We start from the raw sequence: 18,149 nt of genomic DNA on the forward strand, positions 1-18,149 counted from the left end.
CATTCCACCCATTGAGATCAACTTAACTCAAAAAACCCAGGCAGGAGGCTTTGAGAAGCCCAGAGGGCCCTGCCAAGAGTCACACTCCCTATATCCAAGTGCACAAAAGCTGGACATGTAAGACATGAAGAAAGCACTGTCGGGGCAGGCCAGTGCCAGCCAGCAAATCTATTACAGTGGGAACATGAAATATTAATCACTGGTGCTTAAAACAATAGGAAAAACCTGCCTTTTGGGGCAGCCATCCATCCTCACTCAGCAGGGAACATCAAGAGACACTAATTCCATACAGGTTCTGCTTAAATATTTGCCTCTGCCTTAATGCTCACGCAAGAAGCATTTGCTTTGAAGTTGAAAATAGACCGTAAATGTCTTTTGTGTGAGATGAAACATGATAAGACATGAAACCAGGAGGCTAAACTGTAGTTAATCTAGTTGGTTTTACAAGCAACAAATCATTATTGTAGACAGTAAAGTGTATTGTTTTAAAGCACAAGGCACAAGGATTATGGGGAGAGAGTCCCAGCCGGGCATCTCCTCCACCACGGGGGGCTTGGGGTGGTCACAGGAGCAGCCACAGGGCTGGACTGAAGCTCACAGGGCTGGAATGATGGTGGGACAGGGCTGGACTGGTGCTGAGAGGGTTGGGCCAACGTTTCCAGGACTGGATCAGTGCTTGTGCGGGGCTGGGCCAATGCTGGGAGAGCTGAGATGGTGCTGGCAGGGCTGGGATGATGCTGGCAGGGCTGGGATGATGCTGGCAGGGCTGGGATGATCCTGGCAGGGCTGGGATGGTGCTGGCACAAGGCTAGACTGATGCTCACAGTGCCAGGCCAATGCTGGCAAAGCTGGTCTGATGCTGGCACTGGACTGGGATGGTGCTGGCACACCCAGAGCACCCTTGCCTGGTGGCCCCTGTCCCCAGTGCCACGGGGGTGATGAGTTTTGGGATGGTTCACCCAGCTCCACACTGGGGCATGGGGAGGGCAGGAGTGCTGTGGCATCCCCACCCTGGCACTGCCATTTCAGGGTCTGGCACCAGCTCCATCTGTACCCATGGCATGGGATAAGGTTCCCACCCTGGGCACAGTCTGAGGGACCAGTGCAGGGAAGTCAGCCTCAAAAATTTGGGATGCTCTTGGGATGGGGATGAAGCCCATGGTGAACATGGTTCTTAAGGCACAGAGTCACAGAATCTTTAAGAACATCCAGTCCAACCATCGACCAGCACCACTAAACCATGTCCTTAAGTGCCACATCCACACGTCTTTTGAACACTCCCAGGGTTGGTGACTCCACCAGTGCCCTGGACAGACTGTTCCAGTGTGTTACAACCCTTTCCATGAGCAAATGTTCCTAATATCGAATCCAAACCTCCCATGTCACGTCCTGGTGCAGCCTGTGCCGAGCTCAGGACACGCCTGCACCAGGCTGGGCCAGGTATTTCCCACATCACAAATGAAGCTCCTGATTAGACACGATGCTCACTTGGGAGTGTGAGATAAGACCCCAAAGCAAGGTCTGACTGATTAACAACTAAACCCTCACTAATTGCCTTAAAAAGTCAGATCTCAACAGCCAGGGAAGGGAAAAAAAAACACCCCAGATTAAAATTTTCCTCGGGCTAAATATTTTTCCGGCGTGCTCAGACTCGTTCTGGATGTTTCCAGTCATTATCTCCCTAATTAACACACACGATAAACCGAAAACAAATTTCCCCACCTCGTGGCTCTGGGAGGTTGAGTCGGATTAACCAAACCCCAGGGAGGGATCAGCGAGTGCCCAGCGAGTGGCAGCTCAGGGGGGGGAGTTGGCACAGGCAGGGATGAAGTTATTGGTGAATGAAGTGGAATAAGCCTTTAATTTTCTCCAGCTGTAGCTGGAAGTGCCCTGGGACAGGTGAGATGGCTGGGATGGAGCAGGGAGGGGATGGAGAGGCAACTCCTGCCAACCCCCACATTACAGGAAATCATGATGGGGTGGGATTTTTTTAATTGCCATCACATTACTTTCTGTAATTAACACAAAACCTGCGTTTTCACAGCCCCAAAGGGAACTCAAATAAACCCTTTCAAGCAAACTGATCCTCCAGAGCCCATCACCAGGATGGGACCTTGGACAACTTGGGATAAATACACCTGTTTCCCAGGACTGACTGTTCCAGAGCACCCCAAATCAGTCTGTGCTCCATGTCCCAAGGGGTATCCCAATGTGTAACCTCAAAAACTGCTGCTTTGAGGTCTTGGGCTTTTGGAGTTTGGGCTTTGGGGTCACCTGGGGTGTTCACATCCCCCTGCCCTTGCTGGGTCACCATGACTGGCACAGCTGGAGTGGGAAAAACTGTGGATCAAAGGGTAAAATTAAATAAAATTCCACAAATATATAGAAGGACCCCCCCCCCCCCCCCCCCCCGAGAGGCCGGGCAGGCACTGGGAACAGGAGTGAGAATTCCAGGGAAAAGCAGGAGGGGGAGCAGCCAGCGCTGGCCCCAAGGAATGGAGGTAATTGGAGTTTCCGAGCGCCTCCGGGTCCTTTTCCTTTTCCCTGCATAACACAATTTCTGTAGGGCTTGTCCTCTTTATGAGGAGAATTAATGGAACTCGGGGCGGGCTCTGGTTGCTGTGCCGGTGGCTGGAGCCATCCCGAGCAGGGTCAGGGGCAGGTCCTGTGCATGGCACACGGATAAAGAACGGCAAGATCCAACAGGGAAGGTCAGCTGGAGGCTACAGGGGAGGAAATGAATGGGTTTTCAAACAACCAGGGAAGTTGTGTCGGCCTGGAAACATAATTCAATTTGTGTGTTAAAGCTGAGCTGCTCCAACTAAGCAAAATCCTGAATTGTCATTAGAGTAATAATTGAATGAGGGGAGAGCTGGCAGAGGGAATGCCCAGGCCATGGAGGGAGGGAAGGGATGGGAAGAGCCAGTTCCCAGTGCCCTGAGCACCCTGGGGAGGGTGAAGGACCTGTGGGTGTGTGGGGTGGCTGAGGGTGATGGAGGATGGGATGGGATGGGATGGGATGGGATGGGATGGGATGGGATGGCATGGGATGGGATGGGATGGGATGGGATGGGATGGGATGGGATGGGATGGGATGGGATGGGATGGGATGGCATGGGATGGCGTGGCATGGGATGGCATGGGATGGGATGGCATGGGATGGGATGGGATGGGATGGGATGGGATGGGATGGCATGGCATGGGATGGCATGGGATGGCATGGGATGGCATGGGATGGCATGGGATGGGATCTGTCCTGCAGGATTGCACCCTGAATTCTCAGCACCACGTGCTGTCTGGAGCTGTCCACTCTCAGGTCTTTAATGTCCCTGCCAAAATGGGATGAAATGGGATGGAATATTCCCTGTAGAATCATCTCCTCCATCCTCAGCACCATGAGCTGCCTGGAGCCCTCCAGCCTGAGGTCTTTAAAATGTTCCTGCAAAATCAGGTGGGATGGGATTTTCCCTGCAGGGTCACATTCTGCTTTTTCAGTACCAGGTGCTGCCTGCCTGGAGCATTCCACCCTCAGGTGTTTAATATCCCTGCTAAAATCCCATTTTCAGCCAGATTTCCAGGAAAATGTCCCATCTCTATTGGAACCCTCCTGAGGGGCTTTGGCTGCGGGTATTTTCCCTTCCTGTGCTGCAAGGGTGGATGCACAGGATCCCACCGCAGCCTCCTCCTTCCCTCGCTGCGGCGCCCCGGGAAGGGTTGGGAAAGGCACTGGCACCCTCCCGTGCTGCATCCACGAACTGCAGGGCAGTGTGGAATCCCGGCTGGATTCCCCGTGCCAGGAGCTGCAGGGCAGTGTGGAATCCCGGCTGGATCCCCCGTGCCAGGAGCTGCAGGGCAGTGTGGAATCCCGGCTGGATCCCCCGTGCCAGGAGCTGCAGGGCAGTGTGGAATCCCGGCTGGATCCCCCGTGCCAGGAGCTGCAGGGCAGTGTGGAATCCCGGCTGGATCCCCCGTGCCAGGAGCTGCAGGGCAGTGTGGAATTCCGGCTGGATTCCCCGTGCCAGGAGCTGCAGGGCACACCAGAACTGGGAGGAATCTCTGCTGCCTCATCATCAGCGTCTCAGGGGAAACCACTCCCAAAATCCCTTCCTTCCACACACTCCTGTGCTCCGGAGGTTGCCAGTCCAGTGGGAATCCTGGAATGGTTTGGCTTGAAAGGGACCTAAAGCCCATTCAGTTCCACTCCCTGCCATAGGCAGGGACACCTTCCACTATCCCTGGTTGTTCCAAGCCCCATCCAAACACTTCCAAGGATGGGGCAGCCACAGATCCTCTGGGCAAGCCATGTCAGGGTCTCCCCACCCTCACAGGGCAGTTTCTCCCCAAGATCCCAGGATGAGTTGGTCAAAAAGCAGCTTGAACCTTCAGGCTGGATCCTGGTGAGGAATTAGAGCTGGAGACTGACCCAAGGTGAGGACAATGGAGGGAGACAAGGTGCTGGCTCCTCTGTTCCAGCGTGGACTTCACCCCCTTGGAGGAGGGAGCTGGAATCTGGCCAAGCCCAGCTCATCCCCAGGGTCCAGGATCCTGGTTTGCAGCTCCCATGGGGGGAAGAGCCCCTTGCAAGACAGAGGGATCTCACAGGCAGCTTTTTGCAGGGAAATTCTGATGAGACACTGCTAAACCTCAGCTCCCTCTGCCCAGAAAATCCTGCCAGCCCAGCAGGAACCAAGAACACACTGAAACAAGCCAAAACCAGCTGCATTTGGGCAAAAGTGCTAACAGGAGCAAAAAGGAAACATTCCCCAGTGAAGCTTTGACCCCAGCAATGTCCAGAGGCCTCCAGTGCATCAGCATCCCCCTTTCCCATGCAAAATGTGGGATAATGGGAGCAGATCCAGGGTAAGACTACACACATCCCCCACCTCCTGAGCCTCCCTATCCCTGCAACCCCCAAGCAGAGCAGGAGCCCCAGAGAGGCCCCAGGATGTCACTCCCAGAGTGACTGACACTCCAACACAGTGAATCAGTGCTTTATTTTCAGTATGGAAAGAGGTACAAGACCAGCAGTGAGCTCAAGGTAATGAACTGGTGTGCCAAGCTTTTACTGGTGCCCTCAGAACCGTGGGATTGAGACAAAACACACGGAGAGAAACCCCTCCAACATGTCCCTGAGTGCAGGTGCACCAGAATGGCACTGGCACTGCAGGCCTGAACCCCCCCCGGGTCAGCAAAAGCTTTTCCCATCTTCAAACATCCTTGTTCATTGATTCCAGAGGATTTGGTTTCTGGGACAGGGAGGGAAGGCCACAAATCAGATGCTGAATTAAGGAGAGGTCAGTGTGACAGCCCTTTGGAGCACTGAGGCAGCACAGACGTGGTTCCTGAAGCCTGAGCTGTGCCAAGTGAGCCCAACCCTGGCATTCCCTCCCACCAGGGCACAGCCAGGAGGAACCCGAGTGCCACTGGAATTTATTGCACAGTGAGAAATCTGCTGTAAGGCCAAGGCAGAACCGAGGACATGGATCTAGAACCGTCTCAGTTGTGTGCAAGGTGGGCAGAGGGGGAAAACACCTGGAGGCTGCCCAGTGGGATCATCCAACATCCTTGCCCCAGCACCCTGGGAGGGTTTATATGGGGCAATTCATACCATGATCCCAGCCCAGAATAGCACCAGGGATTAACCCAGACTCTGACCCCGGCTAATCCAGTGAGGCTCCCTGGCAGTGCCAGTGCAGGACCTCTGGATTGCATCAGGGCCTGGCTGTGCTCTGGAGAGTGTCCTGACTTGGCTGGAGTCAGCAGCAAACCCTCCCCAGAGCTCAGCAAACAGGCACAGGCATTCCCAGGATGGACAAAACCCAAAGGACTCTGCTCCTGGCAGACGGGAGGATGCTGGAGAGCACAGATGGGTCAGGAGTGGGGAAGGGTGGGGAAAATGAAGAGCTGTGGGGTTTGTATCACCCCAATCCCTGTGAAACACCCTCAGGTCACACAACCCTCCACCCAGCACACAGAGATTCAGCAACCCCATTTTCCCCTCACCTCCCCCAGGTGCCTCCTGGGATCCTGAGTCAGAATAGACCAGAGAAACCAGGAGGGAACAGGGACAAGGAAATGAGGGGGGAACCGGGACAAGGAAACCAGCAGGGAACTGAGACAGGGAAACCAGGAGCTTCCTTAGGGTTCCTCTTGTTAGGATGGTGCACCCCAAGGTGTGAAGGCAGGATCAGCCCAGGACAGAGTGCCAGGGGGAGCAGCTCGCTTACTTCTCCTTCAGGTCCTTGTCAGCTTTACCTAAAAGATGGGGAACAACAATCAGGGCTTTGCACCCCCAGCAGAAACCCCCCAACACTGAGCTGCCCCTCGGATCCACAGAGCCCCGTGGTCACAGCCAGGAGCTCCAGTCCCATCCAGCAGCTCCAGTCCCATCCAGGAGCTCCAGTCCCATCCAGGAGCTCCAGTCCCATCCAGGAGCTCCAGTCCCATCCAGCAGCTCCAGTCCCATCCAGCAGCTCCAGTCCCATCCAGCAGCTCCAGTCCCACCCAGTCGCAGCTGAGCACACTGAGATTGATTTAGGACTCCGAGGCAGCTCCTTGGCTTATCAGCACAGCCAGCCCTGCCCCGCTATCACAGCTCCCCAAAACAAGTCCGCGGGCGGAGCAGCCGCCAAGCCCAGCCGGTACCTTTCGGGACGAACTTCAGCGAGCTGCTGAATATTCAGAAGCGGGACTGGCCCCGCTTCGGGCCATCGTTGAGGAATTCGTGGCCCAGCCCGTTGCCGCACTTGCCGCAAGATACCTGGAAAAGCAGGGAGAGGGTTGGCAGCGATGGGGGTCCCGGCGAACGGGCCCGCGGGGGGTTTGCTGCGCACGCCGAGGGTTTGGGAAGGGGCACCTTGAGCGCTCCCGGGCGCTCCTCGCGCTTGGCCACGCTGTCCCCGCGCAGGGTCTCGGTGAAGGCCGGCCAGGGCGACGAGTGCTCGTACTTGGCGCGGCTGGAGAACAGCTCATGGCCACACTTGGCACACACGTAGATGCCTGCGGGGGAGGCGGCAGAGGCGTCAGCGGGCACGGCGGGGGGACACGTGAGCGCGGGGACACGGGACACCCGCGGGGGACTTTGGCCGCGTGGGTCGGTGCCAGCGGCTGCTGCCGGACCCGCGGGGACCCCCCGCGCCAGGCAGGGGGTGGAGGCGGCAGAACCGCACTCCCCATTGGAGTTCCCGCAGCCCGAGGGGTCCCCACAGCGATCGAACCCCCAGCCCCTCTCAGGACCCCCCTCACCATGGGAGGCATCCCCCTCCCAATCGCGGGGATCCCCCAACAGTGGCCCCTGTGGGAGGACCCCCAGCCCGGTCCCCACGGGTGGAGGATGCTCCGCAGAAGGACACCCCCATCCCCAACCTCCCCCCAAAAACCACTGCCCACGGCGGGTTCCGCCCCCCCGGGTGACCCCCGAACCCCCGCGCGGAGCCCCCCGCAGCTCCTCACCCGGCTGGAAATGGTCCTTGAACACCTCTCCGCCCAGGAAGGAGCAGAAGGACATGGCTGCGCCCGCCGCCCCGGGCCCGTTCCGCCCGCCCGGCCGCGCCTCTTCCGACAGCGCACGGACACGGGCACGCCCCGGACACGCCCCCCGCCCGCACCGGAGGGGGGTCCCGGTACCGGGGGGTGGTCCTATTACCGGGACGGGGTGGCGGTACACGGGGGAGGGGGGTCCCGGTACACGGGGGGTACCCGCTCGCACCTCCCACCTTGCGCACCCCCGGTCCGGGTCCCCGGTGGTGCGGGGAGGACACGGGGGGAGCCCCGGCAGGCGCGGGGCGGAGCGGGGGGCGGAGCGCGGGGCCGGCACACGGGGCTGCGGGTGCTCCGGCCCCGCCGGCGGGAGCGGCGCGGGCGCCAGCTCCGCACTGAGCACCGCACCCGGCACTGGGCATCCTCACCCGGCACTGGAAATCCGCACCCGGCACTGGAAACCCGCACTGGACACCCGCACCCGGCACTGGACATCGCACCCGGCACTGGAAACCCGCACCCGGCGCTGAGCATCCTCACCCGGCAGTGGGCACCGGCTCTCTGCCGCCGGGACCACCGGCACCGCAACCGGCACCGGCTCCGGCCCTGCAATACCGGCACCGGCATCAGTCCTTGGATCCCGGCACCAGGACCGGCCGGCCTCCATCAGCGCCGGCACCATCACTGGCACCGACACCGGCACCGTCACTGGCGCTGGCACCGGCACCGGCTCTTCGTCCCCGCCAAGGGGCCGGTCCCCCTCCCGGCACCGGGACTGACCCCCCTGTTATCCTCCGCCGGCACTGGGACCAGTCCATCTCCCCGGCTTTGCTCGTCCTTTCCATCACCGGGACGGACCGACCCTCCCCGGCCCCCCCGCCTGCCGCAGGTACCGGCGCTGCGGGGCCCGGGGCGGGCGGCGGGGCCGGGGCAGCCCCAGTTTCCCCAGCAGGGCGGTGGGTTGGTGGTGGTCGGGACTGGGAGTCCCCCCAGGCACCCCCAGGGCTGCAGGGATGGGTGCGGACTCAGGCTCAGCGGGGACCCCCCCGTCCCACCGCCCAGGGGGAGCAGAGCCGGAGGGATGCGGGCTCTGACCGGGCGCGCTGCGGGCGTGGGGGGTCCTGGAAAGGTGGAGGCAGCAGCTCGGTGTGTGCCAAGGTGAGGGCTTTGAAGGTGAACCTTGGCAGGTTCTGGAGGGGATGAGCTACTGCAGCTTCTTTCTCCTTCCAAAAATCAGCACCGCAAGTCCCTTCTTCCCTAGTTCATCCAAGAGACCTCGGATGAATCTTCGGGCTTGGGCTGTCATGGACATGGCACCTTCTTGGCACAAGAGGAAAAATTTTGGCGCCCCTTGGGCACGAGCCGAGGTCTGTCCCTGCTGCCCTGCGGCCGCAGTGATGCGCTTGGATGGATCCCCATTCCCTGATGCCAACGGACACATCCATGGGCCGGGAGCTCCCCGGGGGCTGCGGGACCCCCGCGAGGGGACGGGGCCGGCGGGGCTCCTGCCCGCTGGGTGCTGCCGCTTTGAATTAGGTCAGGCTTTATCTCGGGCCGGCTCAGCTCCCGCTCCAGCCCCGGGGATTGATGACTCGTGGCAGGAGCCTGGGCAGGGGGAGGAAGGGGCTCTGCCGCTGCCCCGCGGGGCACAGGGAGCCGGGAATGTGCCGTGTCACCGCTCTCCCAGCGGGTGATGCGATTGCTGAAAGCACCTCCCGTAAGATCCACCGAGATCAGAGGAGAAGGATGTCAGGAGAAGCTTCAGACAGACTCCAGAGCCCTACACACCTTCGGGATTTCCAGCCGGTGGAAGGAGCTGCAGCAGCTGCCAGGACCTGGGTCTCGTCAGCACAGTCCATCCAATACCTGCTGCTCACCCAAATTCCCGTGGTGAAGCTGTGCTGGTGCAAATGAGATCGATATGGGAACAGGCTGGATCCTTCCCCAGGGCTGAGCTCCCATGAGGGATGTGAAGGTCTTGGAAACAACGAGCAGAGAAAGGGAATGGTTGAGACGTGGGAGCAAAGCAAAGTCCATGGAGAGGCAGGACTGGGCTCAAGCCCTGGGATGCACAGGGTGGTGGAGAGGCTTTGGGAGTGGGTCCTGGGGCTGGCTGGCCCTCAGAATCCCTCTGGAGCCATTCCTGCACTGCCAAAACCTGCCCAGCATGTGGCTCCCCCAGCAGCATGAAACCCACTCCAGTAACCCCCCTGAGAAGGAGCGATGAGATGTGGAAGTGGGAGCAGAGGACAGAGCTGGGACCCCACACCGCCCAGGCCATGCCCAAAGTGACATCCTAAGGCTGCAGCAAAGTCCAGCACTCTTTGCTCTCGGGATAACATGGAGTGCTCCAGGGGCAGTGGCACAGCCACAGCAGCCACTTCTGTCCCAGGCTTTTGTGGAGATAATTAGAGAGGGATTTCCAGCTCCTTTGGCTGGCTGAGGGAAGCCACTGCCACCCTAATTAACCTGAGGGCTGAGGGAAAGTAATGTTTCAATTAACTCTCCCTGATTTGACAACCAAAGCAAACACCGGGTGGGCAGTGCCCACCCTGGGAGCAAGTGGGCACTGATGGGTTGGTGACCAGGGAGCATCCCCCTGTGCCATGCTGTGCCAGCTCCTGCTCCTGGGGCATGTGAAGGGAGGGTTCTGGCAGGAGACACTCCAAGACACCATCACAAGCTGGGCCACAGATTTTCTCTGTGCCATGTCAAATCCCCGTGTGTGAACCAGAGCTGAGAACAGCGAGCTGAGTTTCAGAGCTGGAACCCAGCAGAGACATTTGCTGATGGTTGTGGCTTCAGTGTTTCCAATTGCACCAAGGTGGGACACAGTCACTGGGGGCCTTGTGTCCCTGCCCTGCAGAGTTGTCCTGGGCTGGATGTCCCAAGCACCTCTCCTCAATGGAACATCCAACACAGCACAGGTACCACCAGAGCTGTGGGAACACCCTCTGAGAGCTGTTTGCTGACATCTCCAAAGTCACCATCATCCCCATCTCCCCACCACCCAGCCAAGCCCACCCAGCTGCCCCTAGAGCTTGATGAAAGCACTTGCCAGGACCATCCTGTCCAATTTATCCTGTAAAGACCAACAAGATTCCCCCTATCCGGCACAGCCTCAATCTGGGGACAAAGCTCTGGGCTGGGAGATGGGTTTGTGCTGGGGCACCTCTGCTCTCAGTATTTGCTCTCTGAAGTCTGAGCCAGCAGCAGAGCCTCCCCTGGGGCTCCTCGATGTGTACCCTCTGTGCCGGGGTGCTGGTGGCCCAGCCCTGGTGCCCCCACCCTCCCAGCACCCCATCCCCAGAGGTGGCTGTTGCAGCAGCCTGGCTGTCCCTGCTAGAGGAGAACTCCCATACAAGCCCAGGCTATTCTTATCTCCGTCTTCCACCGTGCTAATGGTCTCTCAGGAAACAGACTTCTTTTTTTTTTCCTTTTTTTTTTTAGCTTTTGAAACCTACGAGTACGGGAGCAGTGGGAGCAGAGCCGGCCGCGGTGGAGGGGAGCTCTGAGCCCAGCCCAGGGCAGCTGCTGTGCCCCTGACCCGGCGGGCACGGGGAGCAGGGGCCAGGCAGGACCCACCAAGGACCAGCCCTGGGGCGATCTGGTAGGAACAGCCGAGGGTGATGGGCGGTACTGGGGATACTGGGGATGGGTATGGCATGGGGCCAGTGGGAAACCAGCATGATGAGGGGCAAGGGGTGTCCTGGCTGCTGTGCCTGGCTGGAAGGTGAGCAGAGCCCTGCAGGATCAGGGAAGGGATCCCTTAAAATCATAGAATCATGGAATGGTTTGGAGGTGACATTAAAGGCCATCTCGCTACCATGGACAGAGACACTTTCCACTGGACTGAATCCCTTCTCAGGCCCAGCCCCATCACTCATTTTCCTCTGCTCTCTCCTTGTTTGGCTGTTCTGGTGCTTTGCTGGGTGCCCCAGACCACTCTGTCTGCCAGGGCTGCCAGTGGTGCCAGCACTGCCAGAGCCCTGCCCATGGGCTGGATGGCACCGGCCCATGGCCGGGGTCTCTGCCGGTGCTGGGACCACCGGGACAATCGCCCGTGGGTGATTTGGGGTTAACAAGTGGCTCCTGTAAATCAGAAGCAAAAAGCAAGAGCTGAGGAACGTGAGATTATATAAAGGGGGCTGGAGGCAGCTGCAGCACAGCCTGTAATTAATTCCTGGCACTGAGCAGCTTTGAAGATGCAGGGCAACACAGTGCTGGGTGTGAGGCAGCCCCGGGGTTCCTGGGATGGCATCCCTGCTCCTGCCACAGGGGTGCTGCCAGGGGCAGAGGCTGAGCACCCCACAGACCCGCTGGGAGCTGGCTCAGCACTGCAAGGGCTCTGCAGAGCCCATCCTGCAGATCCATCCTCCCTCCTAAAATCACGGAGAGGGCACAGCTTGGGAGTGGGGCAGCCTTTGGCTTTGGAAGGAGTGCAGCAGTGAGGGATTATGGTGGCTGGTGGGGGCAGGACAGCACTTTGCCATGGCCAAGGCTACAGAAAGTTTGTCAGGGAAACTTTTGTGCCTCTCCAGTAAAACCAGAGATTCCTGAGCCCCAGAAGATCCCCACACTGGGACTGGAGCTCAGACTGCCTCCATTTTGATTCATGCAGTGCCTGAAGTGGGAGCCAAACCAGTGTTATGCCAGAAACATTTAGAGGAGTCAGGGAGTCCTGACTGCTGGCCTGGCATCCCTCCCTGCAGCCCCAGCATCCCTCCCTGCAGCCCCAGCTCTTGCACTGGGACCAACAGAACGTCCTGGTGCAGGAAAATCCCCCTCGCTTGGCTGCAGCTCTGGCTGGTGGTTTGGGGTTCTCCGAAGCCCCATTGCTAATTGCCTGCCTGAGGTTTATCCCACACACCATCACTGAGCTCATCTCACGGTGCCTCCTCCATCCCACCCCTGCTGGGAGGCCCAGGGAGAGCCATAAACAACTGTGTGCCCCAAGTGCATCCCGACACAGGCTGGAAGGCGCCCAGCCCATCGTAATGGGGTCCCTGGGGTCACCCCACTCCTGGTTGGTGCTGGTGGGGAAGGCAGGAGTGGGGTAGGAACGTGCTGTGCCCGGGGGGGACACAGAGCTGAGCTGACCCCTCCTTTCCCCACCAGCGCCTCCGGCGATGCGAGCGATGGCAGACCAGGCTGCGCTGGCGGCCGACGCCTCTCCAGCCCTGGCACCATCCCCGGGGTCACCTCGGCGTGGGGACACCGAGAGCCCAAAGCCCCATCCCGCCGGCACCAGGGAGGACATTGGCGGGCTCCTTCCCACCGTGAACGGGGATACAAAGCGTCCCCCGTCCCCCCAGCCCGGGGGGATCCTCCTGGCAGAGCTCCCGCGGGCGCCGCAGCCCCGGCTGAGCCCGGCCCGGTCCCGCACGGCCCCGCCGTCCCCCAGCACCTCGCCGTCCGAGAGCCGCGCCGCGCTGCTCCGGCTGCGCGATGCCAGGCTGGAGGACACGCGACGGCGGCTGTCCGAGGCCGTGCAGGAGCCGCTCAGCCGCCTCAGCCGGCTCATGGCCGAGGAGAGCAGCCCCACGGGCCGGGCCAAGGACCCGGGGGGCAGCCCCGGGACACCGGCGGGCAGAGGGGGACGCCGCGTGCGGGACTGGACCCCCTGGGAGCCCACCCTGAACTGCCGCTACGAGATCTGCTCCTACGGGGACGTGATCCAGGTGGTGGAGGTGGCCCAGCGGGATGCGGAACCGCCGCCCCCACCGCCCGAGGAGCCGCCGCCGGCGCGTTCCGGGGGCACGGTACCAGGCAGAGCCCTCGCCTGCATCGCCCTCCTCGCCTACGGCTACTTGGTGCTGCCCCTGCCGCCCTACGCCGCCGGCCTCTGCCTGGGGCTCCTCTGCGGGCTGGTGCTCGGCTTCCTCGCCATCCTCCTCCTCGCGCCGAGGGCTCCGCCGGACACACGGGGACCCTGGGGCCGCCTGCGCCCCAAGCTGCTCCCGGGGGAGCCACGGGAGAGCGTCCACCTCCAGGTAGGAGAGGGCTGGGGGCTGGAGGGGCTCCCAGGGCTGCAGGTGCAGATGGTGGGGTGGGTACAGGCTGCCTGCCCCCGTGGCACTGCGGGGAACACCAGCTCCCCCTTCCCTCCACCAGGGCTGGATGAACCAGCTGCACACCTACGACCCCGAGCTCTTCCACCCCTCGCTCACGCACTCTGTGCACGCCGTGCTGGACGGGGCCACCCTCAAGCTGTCCTACCCCAAGAGCAACATCCCACGCCGAGCCACCTTCGAGGAGGAGATCCTCGACACCGTCTTCGTCAGCCACCGCTGCTACGACCTGACGGATGCCAAGGTGAGCCTGGTGGTGCTCAGGGCCCTCCCACGGGGACCCCCACGCCTGGCCTGGCCTGACCCCTGCTCTTGGTGCTGCAGGTCTTCCTGTGCCCCCCCAGCCTGGCCCGAAAGCGGACGTGGAACAAGAAATACCCCATCTGTGTCCTCCTCCCCGAGCCGGCCGAGGGCGAGGGCAGGAGCAGTGAGGAGCACGACACGGAGCTGCAGGGGGATGAGGGGACAAAGAAGGTGCCAGTGTCTGGGCAGGGCATCCCAGGGGACTGCAGGGAGAGGTGCCTGTACCTGTTTGGGAGGACAGGGCGGGAGAAGGAGGAGTGGTACCAGCACCTCGTGCAAGCCTCCCGTGGGACACCCAGCAGCCATGGTGACACCAAGGCAGGTGAGACATGGCCATCATGGCTTCTGCTCTGTGCCAGGACTGATCTGGGTGGGAGATGCACATGTGCCAAGAGGAAAAGCCCTTGGTGGGCACCAATGAGCATGGGGGAATTTAAAAACTGTGTGGATGTGCCTGTGGGGTCGTGGTCTGGTAGTGGCCTTGGCAGTGCTGGGGGGACAGTTGGACCTGATGACATCAGGGGGTTTTCCCACCTAAATGACTCTTGAATTCCATGTTCCTGCATCCTCAGCCATGGGACTGGCTCCACAGAGCAGCGGCAGCAGCAGTGGAGGGAGCACCGAGGACATTCCCTCCACTGTCCCACCCAAGGATCTGTCGGGAGGTGTGGAAGAGATTTACCTGGATTACAACACCTACATGGCCCGATTCGTGCCAGCACAGGGAGCAGCCAGCCCAGAGCGGAGCCCATCCCATGGAGCTCTGGGCAGCCCCACACCCACCAAGGTGAGTGAGACAAACCCAGCACTGGGAGTGGGACTGATGAAGCCACTGCCAGGCTGTGGTTTGTCTCCTCCCACCCTGCACCACGACCTGAGCAGCCAAGCCCTGGAGCAGGAGAGTGCCTGCACAGCACGTCCCACTGCTCATGGGGCCACCTCCTTCCAGGGGCCAGTGGCTCCTGTGCCAGCCCAGCTCAGCGAGGACACGGGTGGGCACAGCGAGATGGGCATGGCCTGGATGAACGCCCTGGTCGGGCGCATCTTCTGGGACTTCCTCCACGAGCAGTACTGGGCAGAGCAAGTGTCCAACAAGATCCAGAAGAAGCTGAGCAAGATCAAGGTGAGAGGCAGGAGCACCTGGGAGAGCCCTGTCCCCAAGGCCCCACAGCAGGTGCCAGGCTGCAGTGACCGTCCCTGCGGGGTTTCCCTCCATCAGCTCCCATATTTCATGAATGAGCTGACCCTGACAGAGCTGGACATGGGCACGTCCATCCCCTCGGTCCTCAGTGCCTCCAACCCCACCATCAATGAGCGAGGTAAGAGCCCTCACAGGGACCCCAGGACTGACTCCACAACAGCTTCACTGAGGTGCCAGCCTGCTCCCTGAAGCAGAGGGATTTTGGCAGGCACACCAGCAGCTCTGCCCTTGTGGTGCTGACCTGGTGTTCCCCTGTCCCTCTCCCTGGCAGGGCTCTGGGTGGACATGGAGGTCACCTACAGCGGCTCATTGCAGATGACACTGGAGACAAAGATGAACCTCAGCAAGCTGGGGAAGGAGAGCACTGCAGAGGAGAGTGGCCCAGCTGAGGCAGGTGGAGAGGGGTAAGGAGGCTGTGCATGGTGGGGTTCATCCTCCTCCTCCTGCTGCCTGAGCCAGGTGAGTGTCTGCTGGCCCCTGGGCACCCTGTGATGCTCCTGGGGACTGGCAGGGCCAGGCCACGGCTGATCCTGCTGGCAGACAGCGATGCTGAGTCGTCCAGCGCCGGCTCCTCTGAAGAGGAAGATGTTGCTGTTGCAGAGCCTGTGGGAGCCCCAGGGGAGCGGGTCCCCCCACCTGGCACTGAGGGGTAAGGGGGTGCTGGGGGTCCGCACCATGGGGAGCACAGGGAGGTGCTGGAGTGGTGCTACACCAGCACGAGGGTGTGGGGACAGTGTCCCTGGGAGGGCACACACAGCATGTGGTGGCAGCCCTTCAGAGGGGCTCCTGTCCCTGTGGGATGCCCTGGCACAGGGCTGGGGGACCCCAAAACCCAGCAGGACCCTGGATCTCACCCTGTGCTCAGCTGGGGCTCCCCTCACTTTAGCCACATCAGCGGCAACAGCACGAGCCGGAAGATTCTGCGCTTTGTGGATAAGATTGCCAAGTCCAAGTACTTCCAGAAGGCCACAGAAAATGAGTTCATCAAGAAGAAGATGGAGGAGGTCTCCAACACGCCACTGCTGCTGACGGTGGAGGTGCAGGAGCTGGCAGGGACCTTGGCTGTGAACATCCCCCCGCCACCCACGGACCGTGTCTGGTACCACCTCTCCTTCCCCTCACATGCACATCCTTCTTCCAGCTCCCCTTGCTCTCTGTGGCTCCAGGGAGCCAGTTTTGGTGCTTTGGGATCATCTGGGGCACCAAAAACCCAGGGCTGTTCTCCCAAGGGCACCCACAAGCCTCAGACTCATTTCTCTGATTCTCCACCCAGGCCAAGACAGGGTGTGTGGACACTGAGCTGCCACCTCCTCCCTAAAATTCAGCAGTGGGGCTGCCTGGGCTGTGCCACATCTCTGGGACATGGTGCTTTCTGCCTCTTTCCTGTGCCCTCACAGGTACAGCTTCCGAGTGCCACCCCAGCTGGAGCTGAAGGTGCACCCCAAGCTGGGCGAGAGGGAGGTGACATTCCTGCACGTCACCGAGTGGATTGAGAAGAAGCTGCAGCACGAATTTCAGGTGCCTGGGCTGCTGAAGGGCTCAGCAAACCCTGCTGAGGCCTGGGCATTGTTGCCATCAGGGATAATCAATCTCAGTTTGGGCCAGTTGTCTCCACAGAAAGCCAATGTCTGGTCTGGACCGTCCAGCTTTGGACAGTCAAGAAACAGAACCCCAATAAGCAGCTCCAGCACTGGTGCTCTGAGCACGACAGTGCTTGAGGAAAGGTGGTTTCCCTCCTTTTGCACCCCCACCCCAAGCAGGGGAGACTTGAGGTGTCAGCCAGTCCCTCCCTCAGAAGGACTGAATCTGCTCTGGTTTGGGAGATTTTCCATCATAAGAGTTTGTTTTCAGCCTCTCACCTTGGAGACCTCTGGTCAAAGAGCAGAAATGTCCCCACAGATATTTAGTGGATGGTTTCAAAGTGCTGGTCCTTGCCCTCTGCCATGAACACCCATGAAGCCACAGAGGTGGGCAGGGCCAAGACAAACTGTTCCTGCTTGTCCTCTCTGTGATATCCAGAGCTGGGAGCCCCCTGGGTGCTGCTGAGGGGGTGGGAGCCAGGACCTGTCTCTGACCTGAGTGTGGCTCCTGCCAAGCCACCTGCAGGCAAGTGCTCCCAGGCAGGTAGTGGTGTTCAAACCCACTAATCTGTTACTCTGGATTCCTCTTTCAGAAAATTTTGGTGATGCCAAACATGGATGATCTCATCATTCCCATCATGCGCTCCGGCCTGGATCCTTGGCCGCCCACTGTGGGGCTGCCCCAGGAACCCCCAGCCAAGGGGGACAAGAGGCTCTGAAGCACATTCCCAGGGACACTGCACAGAGCTCAGGGACCTTGCTGGAACATGGGGACAGCCAGGGCCTGGCTGGGCCTGGATCCATCCTCATCCTCTGCTTCTGCAGATGAGCCTCCTCCTCAAATCCTGCAAGCACATGTTCAGGGCAGAGCCAGGCACAGCACAGGGAGCTCCTGGAGACCCAGGAACTTCATGCCCCAGCTTCCCAGGACTCCTGGTCAAGGAGGCAGCTCTGGACCAGTGGAAGGCTGGGCTTCCCACTGTCTGGTTCCCAAAGAGGGTGCAGGCCGCCCAGACCGGTTCTGCACCAAAGGAGTTGGGATCATGGCTGATCCAAAAGTCACAGCTCCAAGGCATCCCACCCTCCCCACAGGCAGCTGGACTGCAAGGGAAGCATGGGTGGGAAGTGAGTCCAAACTCAATAAATCCATTGCTGCCCAGCCCTGCCTAGCAGCCATCTCCTTGTCCACAAATCCCCCCATCTGCTGAGGATTCCGGCTGGGATCGGAGGGTTGAGCAGGAAAAATCCCACAGGTTGTACCTTCAGCTCAGCAAAACTGTGTCTGGATGAGTGTGTGAGAGGCAGAGGAGAGAGACCATCAGGGAGGCTGGGCACAGGCAGCTCAGGGGGATGCCCTGTATTCCCAGTATTCCCAGTAGAAACTGGGGCAGAAATGCTCTGCTCTCATTTGGAAGAGAGGAGGGGAACTCATCATGGTGGTTTGGGGGAGTGGGAAAAAATCACTGGCCAAAGGGAAGATCCAGAGGCCAGAGCAGTCACTTGGCTGTCCCAGTT

At 60.2% G+C, this 18,149-nt stretch overlaps 2 protein-coding genes across 4 annotated transcripts; one reads left to right on the forward strand and one right to left on the reverse strand.

The window, feature by feature from the left end:
* Nucleotides 1-4,975: 4,975 nt before the first annotated feature.
* MSRB1 (methionine sulfoxide reductase B1) lies at nt 4,976-7,755 on the reverse strand. Its single transcript, XM_071571240.1, has 4 exons — nt 7,453-7,755; nt 6,857-6,999; nt 6,646-6,760; nt 4,976-6,255 (listed from the first exon to the last, which is right to left on the reverse strand). Exons 1-4 carry the CDS (start codon nt 7,505-7,507, stop codon nt 6,224-6,226), a joined length of 345 nt encoding a protein of 114 aa, XP_071427341.1. The 5' UTR covers nt 7,508-7,755; the 3' UTR covers nt 4,976-6,223.
* On the forward strand, nt 7,741-17,785 carry LOC139679466 (testis-expressed protein 2-like). 3 transcript variants are annotated; one of them, XM_071571239.1, is made up of 13 exons: nt 7,742-8,368; nt 10,930-11,089; nt 12,598-13,472; nt 13,594-13,794; nt 13,875-14,175; nt 14,426-14,640; nt 14,803-14,976; nt 15,073-15,172; nt 15,326-15,458; nt 15,566-15,703; nt 15,941-16,153; nt 16,452-16,572; nt 17,228-17,785. In XM_071571239.1, exons 3-13 carry the CDS (start codon nt 12,609-12,611, stop codon nt 17,351-17,353), a joined length of 2,586 nt encoding a protein of 861 aa, XP_071427340.1. In that variant the 5' UTR covers nt 7,742-8,368; nt 10,930-11,089; nt 12,598-12,608; the 3' UTR covers nt 17,354-17,785. The 3 variants fall into 3 exon arrangements, with proteins under 3 accessions (XP_071427339.1, XP_071427340.1, XP_071427338.1); XM_071571238.1 differs by having other exon boundaries at nt 7,741-8,368; nt 15,941-16,572; nt 17,228-17,312; XM_071571237.1 differs by having other exon boundaries at nt 14,426-14,976.
* The last annotated feature ends 364 nt before the right edge of the window (nt 17,786-18,149 follow it).

This window comes from Pithys albifrons, chromosome 16, assembly GCF_047495875.1.
Source record: "Pithys albifrons albifrons isolate INPA30051 chromosome 16, PitAlb_v1, whole genome shotgun sequence".
Classification (NCBI taxonomy): Eukaryota; Metazoa; Chordata; class Aves; order Passeriformes; family Thamnophilidae; genus Pithys; species Pithys albifrons.